The sequence below is a fragment of the Ischnura elegans genome, chromosome 7, assembly GCF_921293095.1.
Source record: "Ischnura elegans chromosome 7, ioIscEleg1.1, whole genome shotgun sequence".
In the NCBI taxonomy this organism is placed as follows: Eukaryota; Metazoa; Arthropoda; class Insecta; order Odonata; family Coenagrionidae; genus Ischnura; species Ischnura elegans.
The window spans coordinates 32,886,437-32,913,377 of NC_060252.1; the positions used below are offsets into that span (position 1 = coordinate 32,886,437).

Below are 26,941 nucleotides of genomic sequence, written 5' to 3' on the forward strand. Positions count from 1 at the left end.
CAGGTATCATTAAAAGGCTATGAGGTGAGAATGAATGCAGCAGTAATTATTAAATTACTGCTACATTCATTGTCACAATCACACTTTTATTCGGTGTGGCAGACTTCTCGAAAAAAAATCACCCAGAAATTTCTTACAGCAGGGTTTTCGAATAATTTGTTATTTAGTAAATCATTTCCAATTAATATTTGAAATGATAATCCGTATGTTCCATAAACTTTACAGGATTTGTGAGAAAATGTATATAATAATGTAGAAATTGATGCGTTTAGATGCAAGGGTCGTCGGCGTGGAAGTTTGTAAAACAAGTGGAGTAAATGTACTATTCAGAAAAAAACTGAACAGGAAGTAATCTTTAAAAATGTTGTGCAAAAACATTTAAATAATGGTTAGACACTTTTACAGGTATACACTTGGCAGAAATAAACTTTATGAGGACCTACACCTCGGTCGGAAAACCCAGTTAAAAATATCCTTGGAGGATGATGGCTTGGTGGTGTAACTGGTGGAATACCTGGCTGACAATTGGGGGATTCAGGTTTGAATCCCAGCTTAATCAAAATAATTTTCTGAAGGCCAATTTATCTTTAGTATCAAGGCAAAATAATTGGCGTCTTTCGGGATTTTATCTTCCATAAAGTAAAAATATGATGTTTTTGAGGATATAAATCGCGAAAAAACTTGTTCAAGAGAGAAATTTGAAGATGGTTTAAGTTATTTTATAAAATAAAATGGGGCAAGTGTCAAGGATCAATGTAAATGTCATTAGAGTCGCATTTTAGGATTGCATGAGGATAAGGAGAAATGAAATTGCGTCAAATACCTGAGATGAAATACCTGTGCGTCAAATACCGCAACACCACATAGGTGAGCCAGTAACTATAAAACTCATGATTAGGAGAAAACTGGATAGCTGTTGTGTTCCCCTTGAGCGGATTAAGACCAAGGTCAAACATCTCTGCAGTTTTATTGGAATATTTTGTAAACCATTTGCGGGATTCCGTTTTGGGTTTCGTTATTTCTTTATTGCGAAAATATTTATGTGAATGCAAAACATTTAAGATGATATTTGAATGCCTTTATTCATACACATACCAGATTACTGACTGACTAATGGTAAATAAATACTCACAAGACCAGCTAACAGATGAATTTTAAGTATCGAAATGGCAAATATGAGATTTTTACTAAATTTCAGATTACACACTAATAACTAAATAATCAATCACAGAAGTAATCATGACGCTGAGATGATATTATTCATGTGAACAATTTTGCATGCTTAGGTTAAAAGCATACTATTCATAACTTACGCCAGTAACTTCAAAATTACTTACTATATATTGCTGCTTCTTAGCTCATTAGATGGGTAGCTAAGAGGATAGGTTAGCCGTAAGGCCTATCGAGTATCAGGGGGACGGTATCAAGAGGGCTGGGAGACGGATCCAATATTCGTGGTTTTGATTCCCTTTCGGAAAACCCCAAAACAGCTCACGTTAGCTTATAATACCCTAGTGGGCTTTAATAAAACATCAATTCGATATACCAAAATTTATGCCTCCAAGATATTTGAAAAAGAAGACAGCCACTTCGAGGTAGCGGAGAATATTGAATGTGAAAAATTAAAAAAATATTATTGCACTTTAATTTAAAGCAGAAATGCGATTAAACACCGAAATTGAATAAAGTTTTTGAGGTTTATTGCTAGCTTTAAAAACACAATGACGGAAACTGAACAAATCCAGATCTACAATTTTGTCCATGCGATGCCGATTGGATTACAATTAAGTTTTAATGCGAATATTCAATTTTTAAACTTGCGTAAGAATTTAAATTTAAAGTAGGAGGGTCGTGTATTGGGACGCTCTTGTGAGGACTGTTTATCAGAATTTAATTTAATTATTATCATTTAATCAATTGGACAACGGATTGGGGTAGCATCGATCGATGGTATATGCCTCCTGCCCCAATCTGATGTTCTATTGATAGTGAATTTTCATGTTTTATGCTCACTTGGTCCGTACTACTGTCATTAAGCCTATTTTATTGGTAAAGCGTCTTTGAACACGCCTTTTGTGACCCAAATTATAACGCAGTGATTTCCACAATATCCTGAACTATGCGAATCAAGTGGGACAATCGAGTGGGAAACAAATGAAGTTCATAAAGACGCAGAAACGGAGAACATTTGGCTAAAATCCAAGGAGAGGACTTTCAAAATGCCGTCATTAGTATATTTGCCATGTGTACGGTACGTAATTGAATCTCTTGTCATCCTCGGTGGGCACTTTTCACAATAATTCCTACAGTATAAAATACAGAGAATAAGACGAAACACAATATTTAATCATAAAAAAGGAAAAATTGGGTATTTTAATACAATATAATTTAAAGAAATATGTATATATAAACATATATATAAGAACAGAATGGAATATACAAAAAATTTTGACATACCTCTAAACTTTGAATATATTTATTTATGTTTTGTTTCTAAGGTATTGCCACAACCTAGGTTACCATTAATTTTGATGTAACATAGCCCTGAAGATGATTTAAGAAAATAAATCGAAACGTTGGCTGCTAACTTTTGTATAAATGACCTATACTCCAGGAAATACCATATTATATATTAAATAAGGTCAAGAAAAAGAAAAAAAATAATAATTATTAATAATTCCTACTTAAAGATTTTAAAGCCTTGATCCTGTATTATATTTTATACACTCCCCTAAGACTTTCCATTTCAACTCCCTTGCTTTAATTTATTTCCTTGGGATTTAGCTGATTTTTCATCGCTCTCATAGCGTTGTTTATGGTCGTTCTGTGCAGCATGTTACTTCCTCCCACTAGCGGACTCGGTGTCACGGCCATCCGAAGAAAAGGTCAGGCATTCAACAAGAAACCTTACTTCGAGTTTTAATTCTCTCTAACGTTGATAATAGAAGGTATCCGATTGTATTTTTCCGCCATTATTTCATAACAACGTGTTTTTCAAACCACCGGACACATTTATCTTCAGATGTCAGTCAGAAATGCTTCCTCATGGTCACAAGTAGGCTAGGTTTCTTTTCCTCAGTAGATGGATCAACGTAGAAATATGAAACACTTTGAAATCTGAAATTAAAATCGTATATAATAGCTTCGCGAAAACTCTATACCATTCACCGTGGTAAAATTTTAAACCTTCTTTCCCCAATTTTTTTTATCACAGTAGTATTTTTCCTAGCCTCCATGGATAGATAATAACGTTCAACATGGAATGATTTATACCTTTCTCGTCCCAATCATGTATGTTGATTAATCTGACACACGATCATTTTATCCCTCCTTTCCGGGTGATCACTATCGCGATCACTAGAGTCATCACTCGCAAATGATCGTCACCGGCATTTGTTTTTCGCGATCACTCTCATGATGATTCTCATAACATTTTTTCATCACTTGTCTGGTCGCTTTTCTCATCGCTGAAACCGTCACTAAAACCTCATACCAGCCAATCAGAACGAATTCCCGAATGGAGCGATTGCATCGCTATTTTTGACAATGGTGGGAACGACATAGATAAACAAACACACTATACGTTTTCGTTATGCGGGTCCTATGACAACGAGCTGTGATATCGGAAGTGATGCGAAATGCGACGGTGAGAGGGACCGTGTGATTTGGAAAAGAGCGAGCACTCTAGTGATAACTTTTCGCGACGAAAGAAAATGATCATATGATTCAGGATATAGGCTGTTGTTTTTTTTTTAATTTTTCCTCAGATTTTTGATTTCTACCTTTTAAAATATGTGATGGGGTGCAGAATGAATATCTTAAAAATTTCAGCCCGATTGTTTAACATTTAGAAGTCTCTATGGGACAAATATCTCACCATATACCCACTGCAAATTGGCGTGTAGATGAGAGTAATGGGCTTCCAGAGAAAATAAGAAAGAATTATACTTATTTGGGTCAGATTAATCCACAAAAGATAATTACAACACCGCTACTGTGGAAGTATTCACGGTCGTCAAGTTTCAAATGCTTTATTGCCGTTTTTCTGCTGCAGATAGTGGGCGGGAGCCTCATACGCGTAGGTTCGCCTACACATAAGATTCGCTTTCATGAGATCAGTTCACGCGAAGGATTACGAGTCTCATTGCACGCGTCGGCGCCGTTTTAGAGATTAAAAAAAACGAAAAAGGCGTATGGTGACCGTTAAATTACTCCGATTAAACCCTCCCATCTCTGACATAACCAAACTTAGGTTTTCCGGCGACTTATTCTTCTCGAGCGAGTAACGTAGTTATTATGACTCCATCATGTATTACGTCCTTGAAGCTAGAAACGCTGAAAACCTAAGGGATATTATACGCACGATGATGTGCAGAGTTTTAGAAAATTGAATCGTCCTTCAATGACAAATCCATGAGATATTCCTAGAAATAGTATTGGGAAGATTACAGCATATTCACGGGTGTAATTCATGCTCAGTTAATCAGTCACGCGCTGTTTACTTTCGCTTTCGTCGGAGATTTTCCTGCAGCCGAACGCCAATCTTCCTGCACACACCACCGTCGATACGTGAATCCGAGGTCAAATCCTTCTCCTCATCTCTAGATTATTACGTTTCCTTTCATCTGAAATGCTTAAAGCTGCTCGCCGTGTAAATTATACCAATCATGGCCTCGAGTACGGAGAAACAGATGGTTTTCAAGCAACCAAGGGTGGAAAAAAATTTACTCAGCATCGCTATTTTACCCTTATCCAAATACCTTCCTAAGCCTTTCCTCAACTCCGTCACATTTAAGAATAATTTATTGCAATTTCGTCATCATTATTTTCTTAGTTCTGTATGCATTGATAGCCTTGAATAAATCCTATTGTCATTATTATTATTCCATGGAGAGCTAGGTTTGAAAGTGCCTCGCCGGAATTTCTGTTTTTTTTTCTGCATTAGTCCTAATTGTTTTAGCTGTCTCCAGTGGGTTTCTTCAATCTTAGTTTCGGGTAAGTTTTATATCTTTGTTTATAGCATGGCAAGTGGAATATTATTTAGGGGGAAGGGATATGGTTAGGGAGGAAGGCGGAATTAGGGGTTCTCTGCTTTGCCGTTGCGTTAGATGCGTAGTTCCACAGATTGATTATTTTTGAATTTTCAGTCCGCTGGGGAGTGAATCTCTGAAGGAGTTTGAGCCTGTTTTGAGTTCTTGAAGGATTAGGGTGATTAGTAGGTCCTTGCGAATGTCTTTGTTTCTTATGAACCAGAGGGCGGCTGCTATCTTGCGGATGAGGACGTTCTCAGTAAGCCATCAGCCAGACAGGTGACCTGTAACTGAGTAGTGGCTTTAGCATAGTCTCGTAGAGAATAAGTTTAGCTTTGAGGGACTGCTTGGACTTTATGCGCAACAGTGGACCCCGGGCGGCTGCTGCGGCTTTGGCCTTAGCTGTGGAGCTGGTAATTTGGCGATTTCATAGCAGTTTTTGTCCAAGACGATTCCTAGGAACTTGGTGGTTTCGTGACGTTTAAGTTCTTTGTTTCCGTGGCAGATGGAGTTTCATATTCCAGATTTTGATCTGCGACTGAAGGTCGTGTGGATGGATTTTTGGGGATTAGCGGTGAGTTTCCAGGTTTCGCCCCAGTCTTCATATGCGTCCATCTGCCGCTTGAGGAGTTTTGCAGAGGTTAGAAAGTGCGCAAGAAGTTGGACACACATTCGAATTCACATAGACACACACAGCTGTCACTGCATAATCAGTTGAGATTCTCACTTTTATTAATTCTGAATAGCCCTTAATTATTGGAGAAGTTAGATGAAAATTTTAGATTTTGGTAAATGTTGTAGGCAATCTAATTTCATTGCTCCATTCAACCTCGAAAGAGAAATATCTAGAAAGAAGAACACATATCTTGTCATGTCAATACTTACAGTACACAAGATACTGAAAAAAATTCTTGCCAAATTCAGAAATGATACTTTTTTGTTTGAACCAAAACTTAGAATTTTGGCATAAATTCCAAATTAAGCTTTCCTTTCCTAAACTCTTTTTTGTCATTCATTCCATACTTCCAAGTAATCACCAATTTTCTAGTAATTTTCTACACCTAAACATTTTGTGACATTATACATTTTTAACAAAAGTATATATAATATCCAACTAAAATAAATAACCTTTTATTTTCGCCAGATTTATATTAAACATCCTCTAATTTGGTCTCTAATATAAACGTATAATACAAAAAATATGCACGAGAAAAACAGCTCATTTTATAAAATAACTAGCTGACCCGGCGAACTTCGTACCGCCTAACAATCAATGAACTTACAGTTTACTTACACCATTTATAAATCAAGAGCGGCTGTATCGCTTTTAATCATGTTTAATTTATTATAATAAAATAAGGATACAAATTCAATAAAACTACGTAAATGAGTACCAAAATTGCTTGTTAGAAAGACATTTTCTTTATTGAATCTACATAGGGTGAATCGGAGCACGTTTACGCGGATTTTTTTCAACAAATTTTCTTACGTTTTAGCTTAAGAAATTTTGGGCATTGTGGTTTAATAAAGCAGTTCATGAAATAAAAATTATACGCATTCAGTTGTTGGCTATTTGCGTTATTAGCTGTAAAAAAATGTTTTTAGGTCCAAGTCTGTTGCATACACTTGGCCCATTCAGGGGGCAGGTTGACACGACCCCAGACCGACGCTTGACTGATGCTCAAAATCGTGCAAGAAAAGCCCCTATGAAGCAGCATTCGCATTAAATGACTTAAGGCGCGCCAGTTTTAGTATCTCTGTTTGGAAAAAATGCACTGCGTAAACGTACTGCATGCGTAAACGCACCACGGTGAGCCCTACACATTCGGGTCTAATGTCTTGCGTCAAGCACCTTCTGAGAAAAAACAGTTTTTGTTTTGTTATCAGGCGCAAGATGAAGCGGATGGAGCTAAATAAATATAGCGAAGCAAAGCAGTGACGCAGCGAGGGGAGGTTTTGGGGGATAAACCCCCCCCCCCAAGAGCTTAGAGAATTTTTTAATGAAAGATTTTGTTATTAATATTAGGGGGACGGATGACTAACAAACAAAACATATTTAACTATTCACACAGCCACAAAACCCACTATTTTGAACCATTTATCTTAAAAAACGTCTGGGGGAAGTGCCCCCACACTTCCCGCTTACCTTAGCGAGTTTTCTATACCCTACAGACCCGTGGTAATAGCTGCGCCCAAAACCCCCTATCCTAGCTACGCACTTGAAGCGAAGGAAGAAATACAGAGGATGGTTTATCGACTCGTGAACATAGCACGCTAAATTGACCATGAGAAAATCATGGGTTTTCATTAGCACATGAGCACAAACAACACAAAAACTGAAAGAATGACCATGCGATTTTTTAATCGTTATCACGAATGCAACACGAATTGTAAATTGAATACGTTTCAGCTCAAAAGGGCATATGAGTTGAGATCATGGAATCTACGGAATGAGGACCTCCTAACCTTTGAATTTTCCTTTGAGTAAAGTTGCGTGAATCACATTCATCACCAATTTTTTTAATGATCAAACACGTTCTGTTGGATAGTTATGGTTGGTTTAGGCTTCGAAAGATCATGAGTACAGAAACTACATTTTTCTGTAAATCGTGCCTTGGTAAGCCAGGTAGGTCCAAGGACTTAAAATATTCAGATAGATAGTTGGTGATTTCGTCTTCGTTTGTTACACATTTAAAAGATTCGAATCCATGCAGAGTACGAACTATTTGAATTTACCTCGTTTTAGTCATCCACATCTTCGTTCTTGATCGCTAAATCAACCATCTTTGATTCTTTTGGTGATCAATCATATTCTGGAACTCTTTGTTAATGAGCCCACTTTCCGCTGAAACTAATTTTCAATCATTCCAAGGAAATGAGTTAAAACTACTCGATTCCTCGACAGGAACACGGACATTACCGTTTGTCAACAATTGCTTGGAGATTTGTTTACAAACACGGTAGTGAAGTGTCAACTCGAGCTGGGCCACGGCTGGGCTTACAATTAGCTCGAATTAAATTTAAAAATTGTAATTTCAATTTAATTATTATTTTTTATATAATTAGTAATTAAAATGTTATATTGTTACTAAATTCAGTTATTAAAGTGGTAAAAACAAAACAAATCATTTAATTTGTAGTTTTGACCGACTTATCAATTGTTGTGTTACTATAACTCCTAAAAGCATGTCCATAGGAAAGAGATGAATTTTTTTTGTGAAATTATCCTTTTTTAATAGCCTATATGTTAACCCCGCCTGAGACGAATCCAAAGAACCAAATCTCATTGAAATCGGTGCAGCCGTTCTCGAGTTATAAGTGTTCTAACTAACACGATTTTCGACTTTCTTTTATATATATAGATTGTTTAGACCTGGTAAATTAATACGGATATGGGTGATGAATTGATATTGCTAATGGATATCGTCATAACTTTTGACATTACTCTCATGGATACGAATGCTATTAGTACAGTAAATTAGTGGGAAAATCTAACAGAACTGCGATAACTGTGTGACAATGACCAACAGAATGCCCTCCAACCCAATATTGCATTTCAATAAATCGGATATTAAATAGAATTTTAAAGAAAAATTAAGCAGCAGCATATAAAACAGAAATGATAAGGGAATCTCTGACTGCATTTTTCATAACATGAAAATTTTAATTTTTCTTAAATCAAAATGTACATCTTAAGGTTCCAAACATCTATAAAATATACATTGCGTGCATTCAATCTAGGCCTGAGGTATCTTAAAACCCAGGAAAAAGGGAAAATTACATTTGATCTTATCCAATTGGTATTGCACATCGGTAACTTAAAGTTAAGGATGGTTTATTACACTAAATTTTTATTTATTACTTGATTTAGTATGGCTAAGCTTGCCCATTATATGTAATGTATTGTGGGAGATATTGGGAGTTGTTTATTATTATTATTAAATTGTTACAAGCAGGCCATTGACCTGGTGGTAACATGTACGTATGATGCAAAAACAATAGAAAACATTATAAGAAACCCTTTCAGATTAGAACCCATGAAGTCAGTGATACAAGATCATATAGTCAGAAGAAAATTTTGCATTCCAAATGCGATATAGATAACAAGTAACTTTTAAATTCTTGTTTTTTTTTATTTGATGGAGAAAAAAAAGATGCCATGGTGCGTTTTAAGAATTTTTTTCTAGGAAACTATGGAAATAAGATTTTCTCTTGACCTTGCTCTAAATACAACCTGGCAATATAATTGGAAAACTTTCAAATTCAGTGGAGTGGAAATCGTCATTTACGTCTCCATAAAGGTCATTCAAGAAAATCTCATCAGGATTAACCAATGCATTCAATCTTGGAATCCTAACATTACTAAAGATCCCGAACATAATTCTTGTCAGCATTAAGTTAGATATTACTCGAGGAAAACGTTTTAGCCTCAATTTAATTTTGTAGTGCTTATTCAACTTTGTCACATCAAGTTGTGGGTATCGTAAAATGTTTGCATACATTTCAGTCCTTCATAAACACGCACTAGTTTGGGGAAGACGTACTAGGTACTAGGCGGGGAAGAATGTTCTTCGGAGAAAAAATGCTACTGTCAATCTTGCAGCCAAATTTAAGTCTTCATAATGCCATGCCAATGTGTATAGCATCATAATTAATTTCTGTAATACATGATAAATAGCATTATTCATTGGATTCAGTAAACACAAATACTTCTTGATAAATAAAATGTGATGCTATCGCTGTGATGGTTGGCGCGCAAAACTGAGCACTTAAATGTAGAATGCGTGAATTTTAGTGAGAAAAAGTCATCAACCTTGACCTGAACTTGAACGAGGACTACGTGTTTTTGCTTGTGGTGGAAGTAACAGCTTTCTATGAACGGTATGATGGGAGAGATTTTGCCCAGTGGCTAGAGCAGTTGGCAATCCGCCGCGAGAACTTAGGTTTAGACATTTGGTGTCACAGATATAATTCTCATGGAGTCAGGTGGTCCATGGCATGGAGGTGGCGTTTTTATCTTGAGTGTGTGAACTTTATGCACCTTTGACACAACTCTCCGCTATTGAAGCCAACCGCATTGAAGCACTATTTTCCACTCACAAACGGTATAATTGTCCAATAATTTTTACTTGGTTATAAAATTGTCCAAATATGCACTCATATAACTGCATTAATACTGCAATATGCAATCATTTTCATGGAAAAATGCAAGATATTTTCAGATTTAGTGAAATGGTTGCACCGCAAATAAGAACAACCTGTAGGTCCAAATCAACGTTCCACCGCGATTAAACTCTGAGAGAGTGTTTGTGCCTAGCAGACAGGAGCTACAACCGTAAAACTCCTTCTCTGGAGAATTAAAGCAAAGATTGGCATTTATACAGGGTTTCCCATTTATCTTGACCACCCGAAATAACTTTCTGTCCAGATGCAAATTCAAAAATGTGTTTAGCAAACGTTCATTAGCCGTCAGGGGGACATTAATCAGCATGGTTGCCTTCCTTGTAGCTTTGTTATTTACAAATATATGAACTGGAGGAGTTATAGGAGAGGAAACGAATTGCCGAATAAAAAATATAGGGTGCCATTTAAAAAAGACATACCGCTGTTCATATCTTTGTGAATAACAAAGCTACAAGGAAGGCAATCATGCTGATTAATGTCACCCTGACGGCTAATGAGCATTTGCTTGACACATTTTTGAATTTGCATCTGTACAAAAAGTTATTTCGGGTGGTCAAGGTAAATGGGACACCCTGTAGATGAAGGCGGAGCTCCCCTATACTAAGCCAATGTTATGTGAGCATCGCACATTCAGTAGAGATGGGATAGATGCTTTCTCTCGGCTACTTTGATAATTTTGAGAATTTTTATTCGGGGTTGCCCAAAAACAACCCGGAATTCGAACCCTGGACCATTAAGTCCTGCTAGACGCTCTGTCCACTAGGCCACCGCGCCCCCCAGGAGTCACTGTTATTATATCACCTTCAGTTGTTAAAACACTTATTGCAATCATCAACGTTTTATCCTTATTTAAAAATCCAAAAATATTCTCATAGTCATTACATCACAAACATATTTGGCTATTTTAACATAAATGGCCAGAAATATAAGTTGGGAGAAGAACATATTCGTTTGATTATCAGGCGTATTGATAGAAGACAATTAGCAGCTGACAAAAAGATATACTCTTGAATCATTCTTCACTCCCCATAGACTTGAGAAAACGATTCTGCAACGATTCAAAATTCTTCGGGGAAAACCAGGCACCTCAGAATGACGCCGGCCTTCAGCGATTTCCATACGCGAAGGAAATTTCTTAGCGATAGAGCAATTTTACTTGTTGGGAGAAACCGACAACCAGGTTAAGCACATTTTTCAAAGCGGTCTATTTACAAACGGGAAAATTAACGCTTATTGAACCACGTGGCTATAAGGCCGTGGCATATATTTCATTGTAGAGATTAATTCGCAGAAGGTGGTGAAAGAGAAGTCCTTTCATAGAAAATGAATGGCACAATGAGTGAGTTTGCTCGCTATTTTTTTCATGCATGCCAGTAAAATATCGTAAGAACCATTCCAGAAGGATGAGAATCTTTATCTAGAGATTTCCAAATGCAACCCGGAATTCGAACCCTGGATATTTCAACCCTAGATAATTAGAATCCTGGACGCCAGTCCAGACAGGCGCCTTATCCACTAGGCAGCCGCGTCCAACTGGAGTCCCATCATTATATCTCCTTTCAGTAAATAGTTGCTGATGGTATGGTATTTGGAGGAGGCGACCGATAGTTGTGGTCATTTGCACCGTGAGGGAAGTGTAGGCAAGGAAGGGTGGAGATAAACACGGCGTCGGCATTAGCCTACTCTTAACGAAAGGCGCCTAGGGGAACACGGCTTAACCCATCCGACGGACGGAGTGTTGCGCTTGAAGTGTCCACCACTCAACATTCAAGCAGGGATCGGGCAATCTCTGAAAATTCTCTGCCACCGCTGGGATTTGAACCCGAGTCCACGCGGTGGGAAGCAGGGGCGCCGACTTATAAAAAATATTGGGGGGGCCCATATCGGAGGTCTTGCCCCTGGAAGAGGCTAAATTCAAAGTGTGTCGCAGTACCGAAACATTACCATGATTCACACCACTTGATTCAGTTAACCTGAAACCCAGTTAACTTAACCTTATAATTATTTATTTCAACACTCATTGTTGAATTTATTTTAAAAGGTAACTATCGTCAAGCATAGGAAATAAAAATCACCAATATATTTTTGTGATTTCACAAAGCATAATGTAACTTAATTATTTTCTTGAATTATTGAGGGGGCTCCGCCCCCCGAAACGAATCTTTGAGGGGGCTCGGGCCCCCTCAGGCCCCATGGAGTCGGCGCCACTGGTGGGAAGTCAACACTCTAGCCACCACACCAACCCCAATCCCCTCAGTTAGCATCAATTTAAGTTATTGCGAACCACAGACACTCTTTTCATATTTTTAAACTCCTTAGTTACGCGAATTTAAGTTATGTTAACTATTTGTGAACTTATGTTATAAAAATTTCATTCAAGCAGGGATCGAGCAGTCTGAAAATTCTCTGCCACCGCCGGGATTTGAACCCGAGCCCACGGAGTGGGTGGCCAACACTCTAGCCAACACACCAACTCGATCTACAAATAGTTTGCGAAAGCACTTGCTGTATTTATCAACGTTTTCTCCGCATGTGAAAATGTAAAAATATTCTCTTGGGGACAGCATTAGATGATAGTGTTGAGCATAATACTGGCATACGTATATCCATATGCACAGATCACAATGGAAAATCCACCCTTGGGTTCACATATCTTTGGGCCTGGTATGGCCTCTGTCCCGCGCAGCATTTCCAGTGTCGCAAAATTATATTTTCAGTCATTTATGTAAAAATAGCCGAATATTTTTCTAATGTAATCCTCAGGCGAATATTTTTGGATTTTCAAGTGACGAGAAAACGATGATAAATCCTCAGTATTGGATTCAAACACTGTCTGCCAAAGCATCAACGTCTGGAATGCCCTGAAAGAGTACGGCTTCCTTGAGGATGTATCGCAACTAACTTAGTCTCACCCTTCATCTTTCACTTACGGCTAAATTGTTGTTTACAGTATTGCCAGCGTAACAAATTGAAAACAAATTGCATGAATCAAGGCTCTACAATTATCGTCGATATTTGTAGCAACCCAAGTCAAATTCTGCTCTTACGAGCATGCTTTGGTCTAAGTTTTCTTTTCTTCCACAAAAAGGTACCTAATTAAAATCTAAGTCACAAATGTAATTTTTATACCACTTGCGAACAAATTAAGATGTACTATGTATACAAACACGCCTACAAAGGCGTGTTCTGGTGACCTGGAGAAGTGGAGAACTTAGAGTTTTCGCAGCTGCAAAAATTGTGCATTGTAGCACTGACCTAAGTGAATAAACTCATGATTGTTAGAAAAAATCGCGTGAACGCCTTTTTTGGTCCTAACGATAATTTCCCTTAATTTAAGCCGAAGAAAAACAAACTGCATTTCATTTTTAGGCACATATTACCATATTTTTTTTTAAACAGAACCTCGTGACATGAAATTAATTGCAGCGTTAAAAAATATTCCCGGTCGTAAGTATAACTGCAAATCCTTAGGCTGGAATCTTCATTTTATCACCCGCTGATTGATAGGGAAGACTCTTAACGGGCTTTGATGACATATTTAGGATAATCTTATAACAATAGCTTAAGCCCAAAATTGTTTCCCTTAGTTTCCTATTTTTCCAACTATTTATTAGCTGAAGGAGGTGGATAAGGTACACTCTAATGGAAGTTTTAACGAGGTATAATTTAAGAATAAGTTCCATTTAAAAATTCAAAAATATACTTCTTATCTCTATTCATCTCTATAGTTTAATTAAACTTAATCGACTACTGGTGGATAAATTTGCTGTCCATGCCGACGTGAAAATTTTATTTGAAATTAAGAATATTTTCTATTGGGTCTAACGAAAGGGCTTGAAATTGAGCACACAACATAAAGGCTGTAACATAAATATATAAGCCTTTACGCCAAAAAATATTAGCATTTCAGTTTAGTAATGGTATGCCTACTATGGTAAGTATGAAATATAGGGATCCCATAACGCTATTTCCCCATTACTAAGGTTTAAAATGTCGGAAAGACGCTAAAGATGTATTAAAGTAGTGGGAAGGTAAACTCGTATAAATGGTGGAAGTGTGTCAAGTAATCAACAATCTCTTCACTCAATCTCTTATTTTCTAGCAGTTTTTTTCCCAGTGTTATTCCCACTCCAAAGGAAGGTGAATTGACCATTGAAAATTTTTACGTGATTTAGTGGGTCATTATTTATGTATATCTTTATTTATCTGCTAGGCACCCAATCTTCGCCCTGCGGAATTTTTTCACTATGTGAGAGAAAATCTGGAATCAAGTAACAATTTCGGATCACGTAATCACGGCGAAACTTAAAATAGGCAGAAAAAAATAACTTGCACGGAAGCGTGTTGGTCACCTTGACGATTTGATGATGAGGCAACGTTGATAATGGGAATCATAGAATATCACGAAGCGCTAAAGATAATAATCGCATGGTTGTAGCAGATTGAGAGATTATCGTGGGAGAAATTTCAGAATAAGCCTTTGGTTTGACCTACTTCTACAGAGCAGCACATTTTTCACCAAGCATTACCTGTGAGTGTTTACCCATATGTATGTTGGTCAAGTCCTATCGATTGCTGATAAATTAATCGAAGTTTGATATTAACCTGTCTAGCCCTAATTTGAATGGTTTTTGTACCGCACGGAACGTAAAAAGCCTCTGCTATTGAATGAGCCCGATCGCTGCTTTTAATGCGCAAAATACTGAGGTGCCAACATCGTCTATCAGTGAGGCTCTATGTGAGTCATGGCTAATTTGTATAGTTATTATCCGCGGCGATCATAGCAGTTTCTCACAGATGGAAAGTTTCTTAGGTCGCAATCGGTAGAAACTAGAAACCGACTCATAACTTTGCTTCTTTGATCCCTCGCATTTGTGTGTGGTACATTTGCGTCACCCATTAATTATTCCAGACAATAAGTATATCATTAAATTAATGGAAGTAAAGTCTCCACTGAACTAAATCTCATAGGCAATCATCTCCATTGCTAAGGAGGTTTTTCCCAGCGACGAAAATGGCGCAAGCGAATTTCAGGAAAAATATCAAAAATGCTCTTCTATTTGTGTTCTATTTAATGCTCTCCTTGTGCATTCACGACTAAATCAATCGGCTTTTGGTGATGAATATTTTGAAAATTGTAACTGAAATTTCGGATTTTATTCAGATTCTTATGGTGTTACTTGCCTAAGCAGAGGCAAAATGTTGATGAAAGCTTGAATATATAAGGGAATGAGGGGCAAGAGTACGCATCTAACAAAAAATAAAAAAAATATGCATCCATGTTCAAACAATAATTGTTATTTTTATAGAATTTGTTCCCTGTTACCAGTACTACTATACGAGGTTTCCATTGCTACAGAAAAATAAAGAACTTCCTTTAATTATCAAAATGTAAGAGAAAAACAAATTGGAAATTTGCCCCTCATGTGGGGCTAGTGTCATCCCCTTATGGGGCAAGAGTCCTAACCACACTTTTCACATGTGAACTTTCGCTTTCCAGAATATATTGTGCAAGGCTCTTTCCTCCATGTTTTACATTCCAAACACATTATCCAATCAGCAATTGGTGGATCTGAGTACAATTTTCCACCACCTCCATAATCATTATCAGTTTTTCCGGTTTGCCTGCGATACTTAATATTCTTAGAGGAGAAAAGTTGAAAGGAATTGAATGGACATGACTGTGGTATAGGAGTTAAGGGAGAAATATTTGAGAGTGAAAAAGCTTCTTCGCCTTCCACGCTAATTTTATTTCCCGGAGTTCCCTGTTTTTTCATTTCATCTCCTCTTTGATTTGGAGCACACCTATCTGTAACCAATGGAGGTAGGAAATCAGCCTCACTAAACACGTATAGACCAAGTGAGTAAATACCGCAAGTCTATAATACCATCGTTACATTTCCGACAGTTGTTACTTTCTCAAACATTTAAGAGGGCCAAAGAATGTTTTATCTACTGGCCCGGCGTTATGTAAGCTAGGAGAAAGTAAAAAAAATTACACGGATGAATTGAGTCTTACACAATTATATTGCACGGAGGGAAACATGGGAGGTATGGTTATCTAAAATCAGCAAAACTGGATCATCAACATAGGGTTTTGCATCTTACTTAAAATGTTTCAGCCTGTCAATATAAATATGTGAATACCGAATGACTCTATAGGATAAAAATATAGGATAGTGTATCATTTTGACAAAAAGGTATTGAATGCTTGTTAAAAACTTATAAATCATACTAAAAACAGAATTTATGACCCTTACCGGACTAATCACTGAATTATTAGCAAAACAATGCTGTAACTGAAGTCAAATCACGTTAGCCATATGAAAATAATGCTGTCGTTGGTAAAAATGGCAATTTCTCTTAAAAATATAAAGATCTCATTATCATATCCCAGATACCCTTCTTTTTAATTTTTGACCTCGATGGAAGTCGAAGACGATGGGAAAATATTTTGTTAATCATAGATACGAAAAGTGTTTGTTTTGAATCGCACAGTCGTGACCTTGCATGCAGAGAGAAATATCCTTTTTTTATTTCACTACCACTTCCGGAGGAATTAATGGCAGCATTTTTTTTTAAAACTCCCTTGACTTTCATCAACGGAAAACCCTTTTGTGAATCACATAATATTGATTTTATAAATATCATTTTCATTTACAGCCTATTATTTTGGGTAGAGCTTGTAAGTTTGCTGCTTAAATAATTCATCTTAAGTATTAAAAGCTCGAAGATAGGTTCTAAGATAATTCTTAACACATAGTGTGTCCAGTTAATTACACGATGTGAATCAACAACTTTTCAAGAGTTATGAAAACCGGAGTGTTGAGGTGAAAAATATTTTTTTTGGGAATTAATGAAATCGTTAAAAATATTCGTACTACTCTACTGGCTACCTAGAACTGGCTGAAACTATTATTTTTGGAGTTTATTTTGAATAAGAATTACCATGCGTATATTTACCAGGTTTTTATATGCGACCCTCACTCAATTGGTATGCAAGTAAGAACTTAATGAATTTGAACGTAGTTTTTGGTTTTTGCCATGAAAATAACATGAAATACGTAATTTGAGGAAAAAAAACCTTATTATGATGTATTCTTATACGATTCGCTCATGAGATAGCTTAATGAATCCTTAAGTCACGCAGCATGCATTCAAATCACAAGGGGGTAAACAGGGGGACAGACAACATAAAGGGGACGACTGGATTGAAAGTAAACAAAATTCTTCTCTGTCATGTTTAATCTCCGGCACGTGAATGGCTGCTCACTTCAAATATGTTGTGTCACGACTATCAGTGACACCTTTCAAGAGTACTACAGTGCGGCAATCGGAAAATTCCTCTTTGATTTTCCTCTGTCATTCCTATATCCCCAATCGATATTAATCACTTCTTAGAAAAGCACAAGCGTGACTTAAAAATCTATGGGAGACCTTCGTTCAATTTACTTTTGCACGCCTTTGTCAAAATAACCTTCGACAGCTGTCCAGTGGGGATTTGGAGATAAAGATTTACAGTTGTATACGTGTTTAAAAGACCCCTTCGACCAATTTTCGTAAATTCTTGCAAAAATTATTAAATGATTAAAAAATATTCGTACCGCACTGCTGGCTGCCTGTAACTGGCTAAAAATATTATATTTTCTCAATTGATACACTCCAAGATTTTAATATTTTCTGTATGAAATATTAAAAACTTAGAATGAAACGCTGGGAATACTTTGCATTTAGAATGATATAATATCACTTAATTCGGCATGTTAGTATTTTTAGAATATAATTTTTAACGGATAGTTGTTAATTTCAATCTAATCCAGGGAAAAGAAAAATTATCGCTAGTTTGTATGGGATCAAATTTCTGTTTCTTTTTTGAGCAACGAAATATAATTCACGATCCTCATTCGAAGAATACAGGTGTCGGCTCGCAATGCCAATTATCAGCTTTCTGTTTGATTTTTGCTGTTTTCTTACGAGTTAACTCAATAAAAGCAAGCATAGGATCCCTAAGATTTTATGCAATCTCAGTGACAACAAAGCATTCACGCCATCGATATTCTCTTTAAATAAGAATGAGTTCTGGGATTTTAGATTTCATCAAGCTTTTTGTCAGTTATTATGAAACAGTTTTGCCTTGGAGTTTCAAGATGGCTATTAGCACGGTAGGAATTACATATAGGTATCAAAGTGAGTCAGCCATAAGATATTCATAGGAATATATATTAAAATTAAGGTGAAATTTATGAATATATTCTGGGAATAGCAATGAAACCTTCTAAACCTTTTATGGATCAGAAAGTTCTAAGAAGAGCTAGCAATGAGAGATTTGGACAAGAAAGTCCTAATAGAAGTTAATAAAAATGTATGCAATTCATGAGTAAGTAATTCAGTAGGTAGGATACCTCACTCAAAGATAGTAATTTATCAACCTCTGATAAGGAGGTAAACTCCATACTAACCAGTCAAGAGTAAATGAGAAAGAAAAATAAGATAAAGCTAATTTAAGGTATATAAACTCTAAATTTCTTTCCAAACATGTCAAGGGCTTGGTGACCAGCTTAAAATTACTAGGCTATCAGAAGAAATAGCTGATTGATACGTCAGTTTATCAGAGCATATTACAATAAATTTGAACTTGACTCTGTGGCTTGCAGTGAATTCTCGAAGACTTTAAATTCAAACTACTGACATGCCTCCAGGCACTCACAGGTACATTGCCAAGAAATGCAGTAATCTGACCTTCATTATCAATATCGTACCACTTTACCTGTGGGAATAGGATAAAAGGTATCCATTTCCAAGATTAAATCCCACGAGAAATTATTTAATATCCTGGATATAGCGCTCAAAGTTGATCATTTAAATTAAGAGAATACCATGAAGATAAAATAAGACAATAAAATTCAAAGAAGCATTAACACATGATAAATGTTTTTATTTTAGCGGCTTCCCGATTTCGTAATAATTCCATAATGTAAATGTGTGATCGATCGTCGCTATTGCGTATTTCCCACGTATTTCATGCTTAATTAGTCTCGCAAGTGCTCTCAATCGCAATATCATTGCATCTCTGCCACCGCGAAGCAAGTGGTCTACGTTTGGATTTCCCGGAATCGCTTGAAGACCGGAAACTTTTGTATTCCACGAGCGTCGTAAAAATTCAATCTTTTTCCGCTTCTCAAGCTTTCACTTAAGATTAATTCCACCGACCACGAGATCAGAGCCATTTTTATTCATTGGCATTTCTAGCCGGCCGATATGGAGAAAGTACAGTCATCGAGGAAGAGTTTGATCTGTGCTGTCACGTTAGTGCATTCAATCTTTCGGCTTATGCGGGAGGGACGAAAAAATTACATGTAATTGCACAAGTCTTTGGTGTACTCTTGGTTTCCTTGAACAAGTAATGCCAGAGCGCAGCAACAGGAAGAAGTGTTTACTTCCTATTTGGGACATGTCTGATTTATGGCAAATATCTGATGAATTGTTTGGTTTCACGCCAAAGTGTATTATACGCTTCAATATAAAATTATGTTCAAAGTGGCGTCTGCATTTTTTAAATAATTTTAACGTCGATTTTTTTTAAATGCACGGGAAAGAGATTCGTGTGGAAATTATTTGGGCGGCTTTTGAGTTAAATGAAAAGGTGATTGAAAAAAATTGTGGAATGTTGCAAACAGAAAAATTATTAATTTAAGTTGTTGAAAGAAGTCTCGTGCTTTTTTGTTTTATTTCGATCAGATGCGCGATTTTATTTCAATCGCATTCTGTAATTCATTTTGATTCTATCAGTAACTTATCTGCGCTACATTGAATAAACTAACTAGTTTTCTCAGTGATTCTTTCTGCTGATTACACATTTTAAGGGTTTAATATGAGGCATTTATTTAAATAACTACTTATAAGACATAAAGTTGTGAAAAATGCTACTATATTACTACTTATACTACAGAAAATTATTGACGGAATTTGTTCCTAGAGAATTATGAGAACTGCTTCCGGCTCTCGAATTCAGATCATTCTGATGGCTTAGAGGTTCGTAGAAATGTTGGTCAACGATGCAAGTATGATAAAATAAGTTATTTTATAGAATGTTAATCGGATACATACGTGCTCTCATTTATAATCAGCTGAAGGGCAGTTGGCCACATTTTGCCTTTGAATTAATTCTTCCTTATCTGCAAATGAGGTTGTGAAAGGTAAACGAAAAAATTATTTGGGTAAATATCAATTTGTGTGGTGCTTTGTCAATTAATAGACGTTTTCTTCCCGTACAATGCTATAAAAATTTTATCCCTGCAAATTGATTTCGGAGATTAGTTTTCTAAGGCTCTTTTCAAATTGAATTTAAAGAAATGTATTATTTTAAATCTCTATTTATTCAAGGCCCGTCACCTCGTATTGATATTATCCAACCCGATTACATGTCAAAGGCATTTTTCACCCAAATATGGGAAGACGAACCATCGCTGTCGTCACGAAGTAATGCGAGTAAAAGTGTAAGTCTGTCGGCGTAAGCGTGAGAGATGTCTGGCTGTCTGGCGGTGGAATCCTTAATCGGAATAACTCCTCCCCTTTAGGCGAGTGCTTATTTAACAGAATCTCTACGTTTCCGAGAAAGCGACGACCAAAACGAATATCCACTTCCGATTTCGATTTGTTTTGCTCGGCTAGCCTCTGGCGAGGTCTCGACGTCCTCTTCACTCACCAACAAGAGCGATCGATCACCAACGAGAAATGCACACTATGACATTATCCATATATGGGTTTGTTTCCACGGTCGAGAGGCTTAATAATAGAACTATCACTCCACTTCCTCTGGCAGTAAATGGATCAGAGGAACGATTAAGGAAACAATTATCAATAGGTATAGAAGCCATTGAGATGTGATACTCGGAAAGGATGCTGAAGATAAAATTTGGCGAATAAATCCACTTCAGAAGAGTGGTAGATGGTGTTAGAAATACGGCCGTTAGCCGATTAGATATGGTTATTGTCATTTTTAGAGATTTAACTACCTGAGTTCGTCCTATCATTAATGAAAGTACTTTATTTTTCGAGATAAAAAAGTTTGAAACGAGATATCAAAAAATCACAGAGTAAAGACCCTGTGGAGAAAAGTAATCCGAAGGAATATCGTACGGTGAACTAGATAGCAACTACATGGAGAAATTAGTACGCGAAATATTATAATATTAGCCTTTTTCCTCTCGAACAGTGGCAGAGGAGATTTTGTCGGATTTCGCACCGGGTAAGGTTCTCCATTTCACTGCCGGCTTAGGGAAAATAGTATGGTAAAATTACAAGAGAGAGACTAAAAGATTAGTGCTTTGAACATATGAAGAAATATAGGGTACTATGTAAAAACACCGGGAAGTAGAAGAATTAGAATAAAATAGGGAGAAACAGGGGCTACAGTATACCAATACTTGGGCAGTAACACTATGTGCAACACTTCTGCTTACTTTCAACGGCCCATAGAGTGAAGTTATCCAGCTGCTGTAGGTAGATGGCGCTGTGGTTCCTGCATAACTCGTTCTGCACCCTTTTCGACACGAGTGAGAAGCGGGAGAAGACATCAGAAAGGCCCTTGACTTGCTGAACCACGACGGGAATCGCGCTCCCAGACGGCTCGTAGTTTAGCTCAGCACTACGGGGACTGTGCCTCGACTGTGACGCCGAAACTGGAGACACCCTCTGGATGACGGCGTCCTCCGTGGCCAACACCCCACTGGTTCGGTTGGAACCGAGCTGATCCGCTCCGGAGACCCGTGTTTGCTGCAGCAGGAACAGGAGGACGAGGGCAATGACTGTTGGTGGGCCCGCCGACTCCATCCTGAAGCACATCTGAGGCAATTCACAGGGACGCGTATCCCTTCACTCCGGTTGAGATTCACCTGCACCCAAACACGGTAACCGTTTGACCTCAACCCGGGAACGTGCGAGAGAGGCCAACCTATTTGTATTGGATAAAAATATTCCCGAAATGTGCCGACTGGCACGATCGTCTTCGGTCACCGAGTGTACGCCGCGAAACCGGGGCAAACAATGGGGAATTGTGCAGTCCTCACCGACTCTTTTTCACAGCCAGAGCCGGTCGCAAGAATCGGGAGATCGCTCGCTGATCCGACAGGAGACGGCCACGAACTAGACCGATTAATGGACCTAGGGTAGGGAACCCTGGATACTGCACCCACTCACAGATCTCCACCGAGTCCGGTCGAGGTTTGTCTTCTTCCCGGAGACTTGAACGCGCGATCGCCTGTTTTAGAGGCGGGCACGGTCTCGGCCGGACAAGAAACCCGGTTTAGGGAACCCCGAAATATGTGCCCACTCGCTGGTCTCCACTGAGGAGATGGGCAATGTCTCGACTGAGTAAGGGACCCGGTCTCTTCGGAACCCCAAAATTTGTGCCCACTCAGAGATCTCCACTAAGTCGGAGAGAGGTTTATCTTCTTCTTTCCGGAGACTTCAACGCGCGATCGCCTGTGGTGTAGGCGGGCACGGTCTCGACCGGACAAGGGACCCGGTCGAGGGTATGCCCGGATTTTGTGCCCACTGCTGCGTCCGTCGGGTTCCTGTCCGCAGAGTTGGCTCTCTCGTCTCTCTTCCCGGCGATTGAAACGGGCGTGCGAGAGGCGCGATCCTTATGCGACGATGTCTGGCAGCGATTTGTGTGACAAGTGCTCTCCGCTTGACCCCAACTCCCTCTTCCCAGAGCGTCCCCCTCTCCCTTGCGCCTCCGTGCCTTTTGCCGCCGTCGGGGGTGGAGCCGGTGCAGGAGCACTGCACAAGACGCTGCCCCACCACCAGTGCACAACCCCCACCTACCCCCCCCCTCCCCTTCGGCGCCCCAACCTTGGACGCTCCCCGCGATAGGAGAGCGCTATTCGCGAGGGACGCTTAGACTCATTAAAAGCGGGTCGGAAGAACGGGGGTGAGGGGGGGATCGCAGTCATCGAAAGTGAGGAAAGAGTTGAGGACTGAGACCATACAGTTAGAAGAAACCGTACTGCGCCGAAGGAAACAGTGTAAAATTATAAAGTGCTAGAAAACATGCAGCATCTTTGACATAGTGACAAGGTAGCAATTACTTATCTAGATCAATAAATAAACATAAAAAATATTGAAATAATTAAAGCATGCAGTTAACTATTGGTGGAGTGGGAGGATTGCTGATTAAGATCACTCAGAGAGTTAGAATGCTTTTGTTTTATAGAAATATTGAGGAGAAGTAAAGTGGTAAAAAGGAAACATTAATGGATAGGTTCATTGACAAAGGCCGAAAAATCATTAAGAGTAAAAGCCTTGGATTGAACAAAATAATGGACAAGAACGTCATCTTTATGGGATATGCAGGTGTTCATAAGGGAAGAAATATTTAAATAAGAGATAAGGATTTGGAGAGGATTTGAAAGCTATCTGAAAGGATTTGAAAGGGAGGAACTGATCAGAATAACATTTTCAGTGTAGGAAATGAATACCAACTTACCGTATTTAATTATAGAAATAAAGTTCACGACTGATATTTCAGAAGTTGATGTGAATTATAGTTGTATTCATCGGTATCTAATCATCAGTGTATAGTCAAGTTTATCAAGAACTTCAACCGGAACTTGCGTCCGGGTTCCTTAGATTAGTGGAAAAATATTCTATCTATCCTCTTGACCACCACGCTCATATCATTTACTCTTATTACGAGGGATCATTCAGACTATCTGGACTGACTCAGTGGGTTAAAATGGTCTTATGGTATGGGCTGCCGTCTGGTGAAATTTCACCGTTAATGTCCTTTGATATTTTCCAGGACTATTACAGCTTTGTCATGCGGGGCACCACATTGCCCATCTTCCAACTGCCTATAATTCTTAATCGTCTTTTCAATTATTTTATGATTAAATCAGTGGTAATTTTGTCGCATTGCGTGAATTAAAACCACGCAACCACGTTTTTTTCAAGCTTTCGTTATATTCCTAAAGTATTCACCATTATTAAATTTTTATTTCTTGAATAAATGGTTTTAAGGGTATAATATTGCTACATGTAATTCTATTTCATGTTCGGATAAAGTGCATTTAAAGATATAAATACAGCTTTTTATTCTCTGAATTAAGTTTCCCCAGCACTCCTGTGCCCCGTTTACAATGAATTATAAAATTGTTGCTCTTATTTTTTCTTGACATGATTCATTCATTTAATAAATTTAGAAGTTTTTCAGTGGTATGAGTCTTATGGGAACGAAAAAGTGTGATAATGCTCAAAAGACTTCCTAAATATAAGGCATGCTTCTTTTCAATTGGAAATCACCACTGCACAAATACTAAACTGTGCGTTTTATAGAGACTAAAATCCTTGAAATTATATTTATAACTTTCACAAAAAGTCTTCTTTTTCAGCTCTACTATATAATTTTGATTGAAATTTGGCAAAATAATTTTGAATAAAAAGGCCAGTAGATTAATACCATGGGATCTCAAATTACTCTCTGGTAGAATGGTGGGAAAATAGCGGTAGCATTCACATGACTTTAAAAGGGGTGATGAAATATTAAAAATACAGGAATTACTTCCACTTTTGTGCAATGCTCCAAGAAGAATGAATGCAATTTTGAGTATATAATAATGTGGAGATTTTTTGTAGACTAAAACCCTTGAAAATACGTGAATTCTCAGGAAAAGGGTGTCATGTCGATCCAATCTTTTTATTTCGACGAATTATGGTAAAAAAAGCTTAGTGAAGACGAAGGCCAGCAGATTCATCCGATTAGATCTCAAATTCCTTTCCTAGAATATATATCGTCGAACCGGCACCCTTGCGATATAATCTGTTGCGCAAAAACTGCACCGGAAGACTTCCTCATCGCTGCTATCCTTCGGCTCTTCAGCCTAGTGTCGTCATAAAATCTAGATATAAAAATTACTTGAAAAGAGAAAAAAAAACGCGCTCTTCGAGTTGTGATTTCCAGTTGCCGGAGCTCATGAGTGGGGTCGGGCGTTCGTATTAAGATCAAGGCGACGGGACGGACGATTCCCATTTTTTTCTCCCTTCGGCTTCTCTGATAGTGGCGGTCAGTTCCTTGCCGTCTGCGGAGAATGCAGGCCGAGGACGACTCCGCAAAATACTGACTTCCTACTGCCCGCTGCTCTCCGACTCGAAGCCGTGGGTATTTGAAGATCGCAGAACTGGTGATGCCTAAACAAATGAATGAACTTCATCGCTCTATCTCTCATTATTGGCCGGTTCATGGAGGGAAAAACTAGATCAAATTAAGACAAATTTTTAAAAACCCATTAACCCTATTGAAGAGTAAGAAGAACTTTCATAATTTTGATATCAGCCATCTATCTCATTGTTACATATTACCATAATATATTAGTTAAATATCTCAGCCTATCCCACATCGGATATCCTTCTTCCACTCGGTGACAGGCAATCATCCTTCATGTCCTCCGCGACCCCAATTTTCTTTCTTTTCCTCCCGCGCTTGTCCAAAACCCTTCCAGAGGCATACGAATATATCTCATTGAGGTAATATTCTCTTGGCTATATTTCACCACATATTATATTTTCCGCGATGCTTTGGAGTCCCAGTTTAAAGCCTTTATTCCGATCGGCCTATTTTCGACTGATTGCATACGAGCTGAGTGTGTTGGGTCCAAGGCATAGAAAGGAGACAATTAGCAAGTCAGCCATCAAGAAGTCGGAGGCACAGGAGTGTCTAACCAGATTTAAGACCATGGTGGGATTCAACCCTTTAAAAACACGGAAAATCAAAGGAATTGAATGAACAGAATTGGGCTTACTGCATTGTTTTTTGTGAATATTGCATGATTTTTTTGATTGGATTTTACGAATGAGACTAGTGAACATGAAATAATTTATGCCAGATGCCCTAAAAAATAGCAGCTTTGGCAGCAAAAATGTTGCCGTGCCCTTCTTTGAACTATACGGCTAAATTACTAAATTCAGTCCTTAATTGAAGTCAAAAATATAAACTATATGAAGATGTCTCAGTTATAAAAATAACTGCTTAAAAATACGTGACAATTACTCAATTTATCTGTGGTGGATAATTACAGGCGATTTAAATATGCAGTGATTGATTGATGTACGTACACGATATTATTCTTGATTTTGCTTTGGCTTTGAAGCATATTATCTATGAAGAAAACACTTATTTGAAGAAATTGATAAATTTAATATTTGTATTCGTGTAGAAATACCTACCAATTCACTCTGAAACTTCCGTAGGCCAAGATACTTCAGTGGATAGAAGAGGTATTTTCATAAAATACTCAATGGTCACACTGAGTGGATCGTTAAGAGAGAGTGTAAAGAAAAGTGTAGTGAAGAGTCTGATCTTAAGTGTAGCACTTTACGGTGTAGAAACATGGATACTTGGGAAGGAAGACGAGAGAAGATTGGAGGCGTACCTGATGTGGGCCAGGAGAAGAATCGAGAGGGTGAAGTGGACGGGGGGGAGGTACGAAGAAGCGCTGGACATAGTGGATGAAAACAAGAAGGCTTCTAGATGAGATATGGATGTTAAAAAAACGTATGGCTGGAGGGAGTATTTAGTGAGGAGAGGAAGTTGAGAGCAGTATTTGAGCTTTGAATTTTGGGTAAACGAGGGAGAGGAAGGAAAAGAATAAGATTTTTAGATAGAACGAAAGGGAGTAGCCCTTATTGTGAATTTAATAGGGAGGCAAATGAAGGGAGGGGATACTACA

The 26,941-nt window shown here is 38.0% G+C and overlaps 1 protein-coding gene across 1 annotated transcript in view; it reads right to left on the reverse strand.

Moving 5' to 3' along the window:
• Positions 1-22,898, reverse strand: part of LOC124162362 (nose resistant to fluoxetine protein 6-like) — a 67,882-nt gene extending 44,984 nt beyond the window's left edge. Inside the window, exon 1 of the mRNA XM_046538871.1 lies at positions 21,677-22,898. Coding sequence (XP_046394827.1) covers positions 21,677-22,058 — 382 coding nt within the window. The 5' untranslated portion in view covers positions 22,059-22,898. The remainder of the gene's footprint in view (positions 1-21,676) is intronic.
• Positions 22,899-26,941: the final 4,043 nt, after the last annotated feature.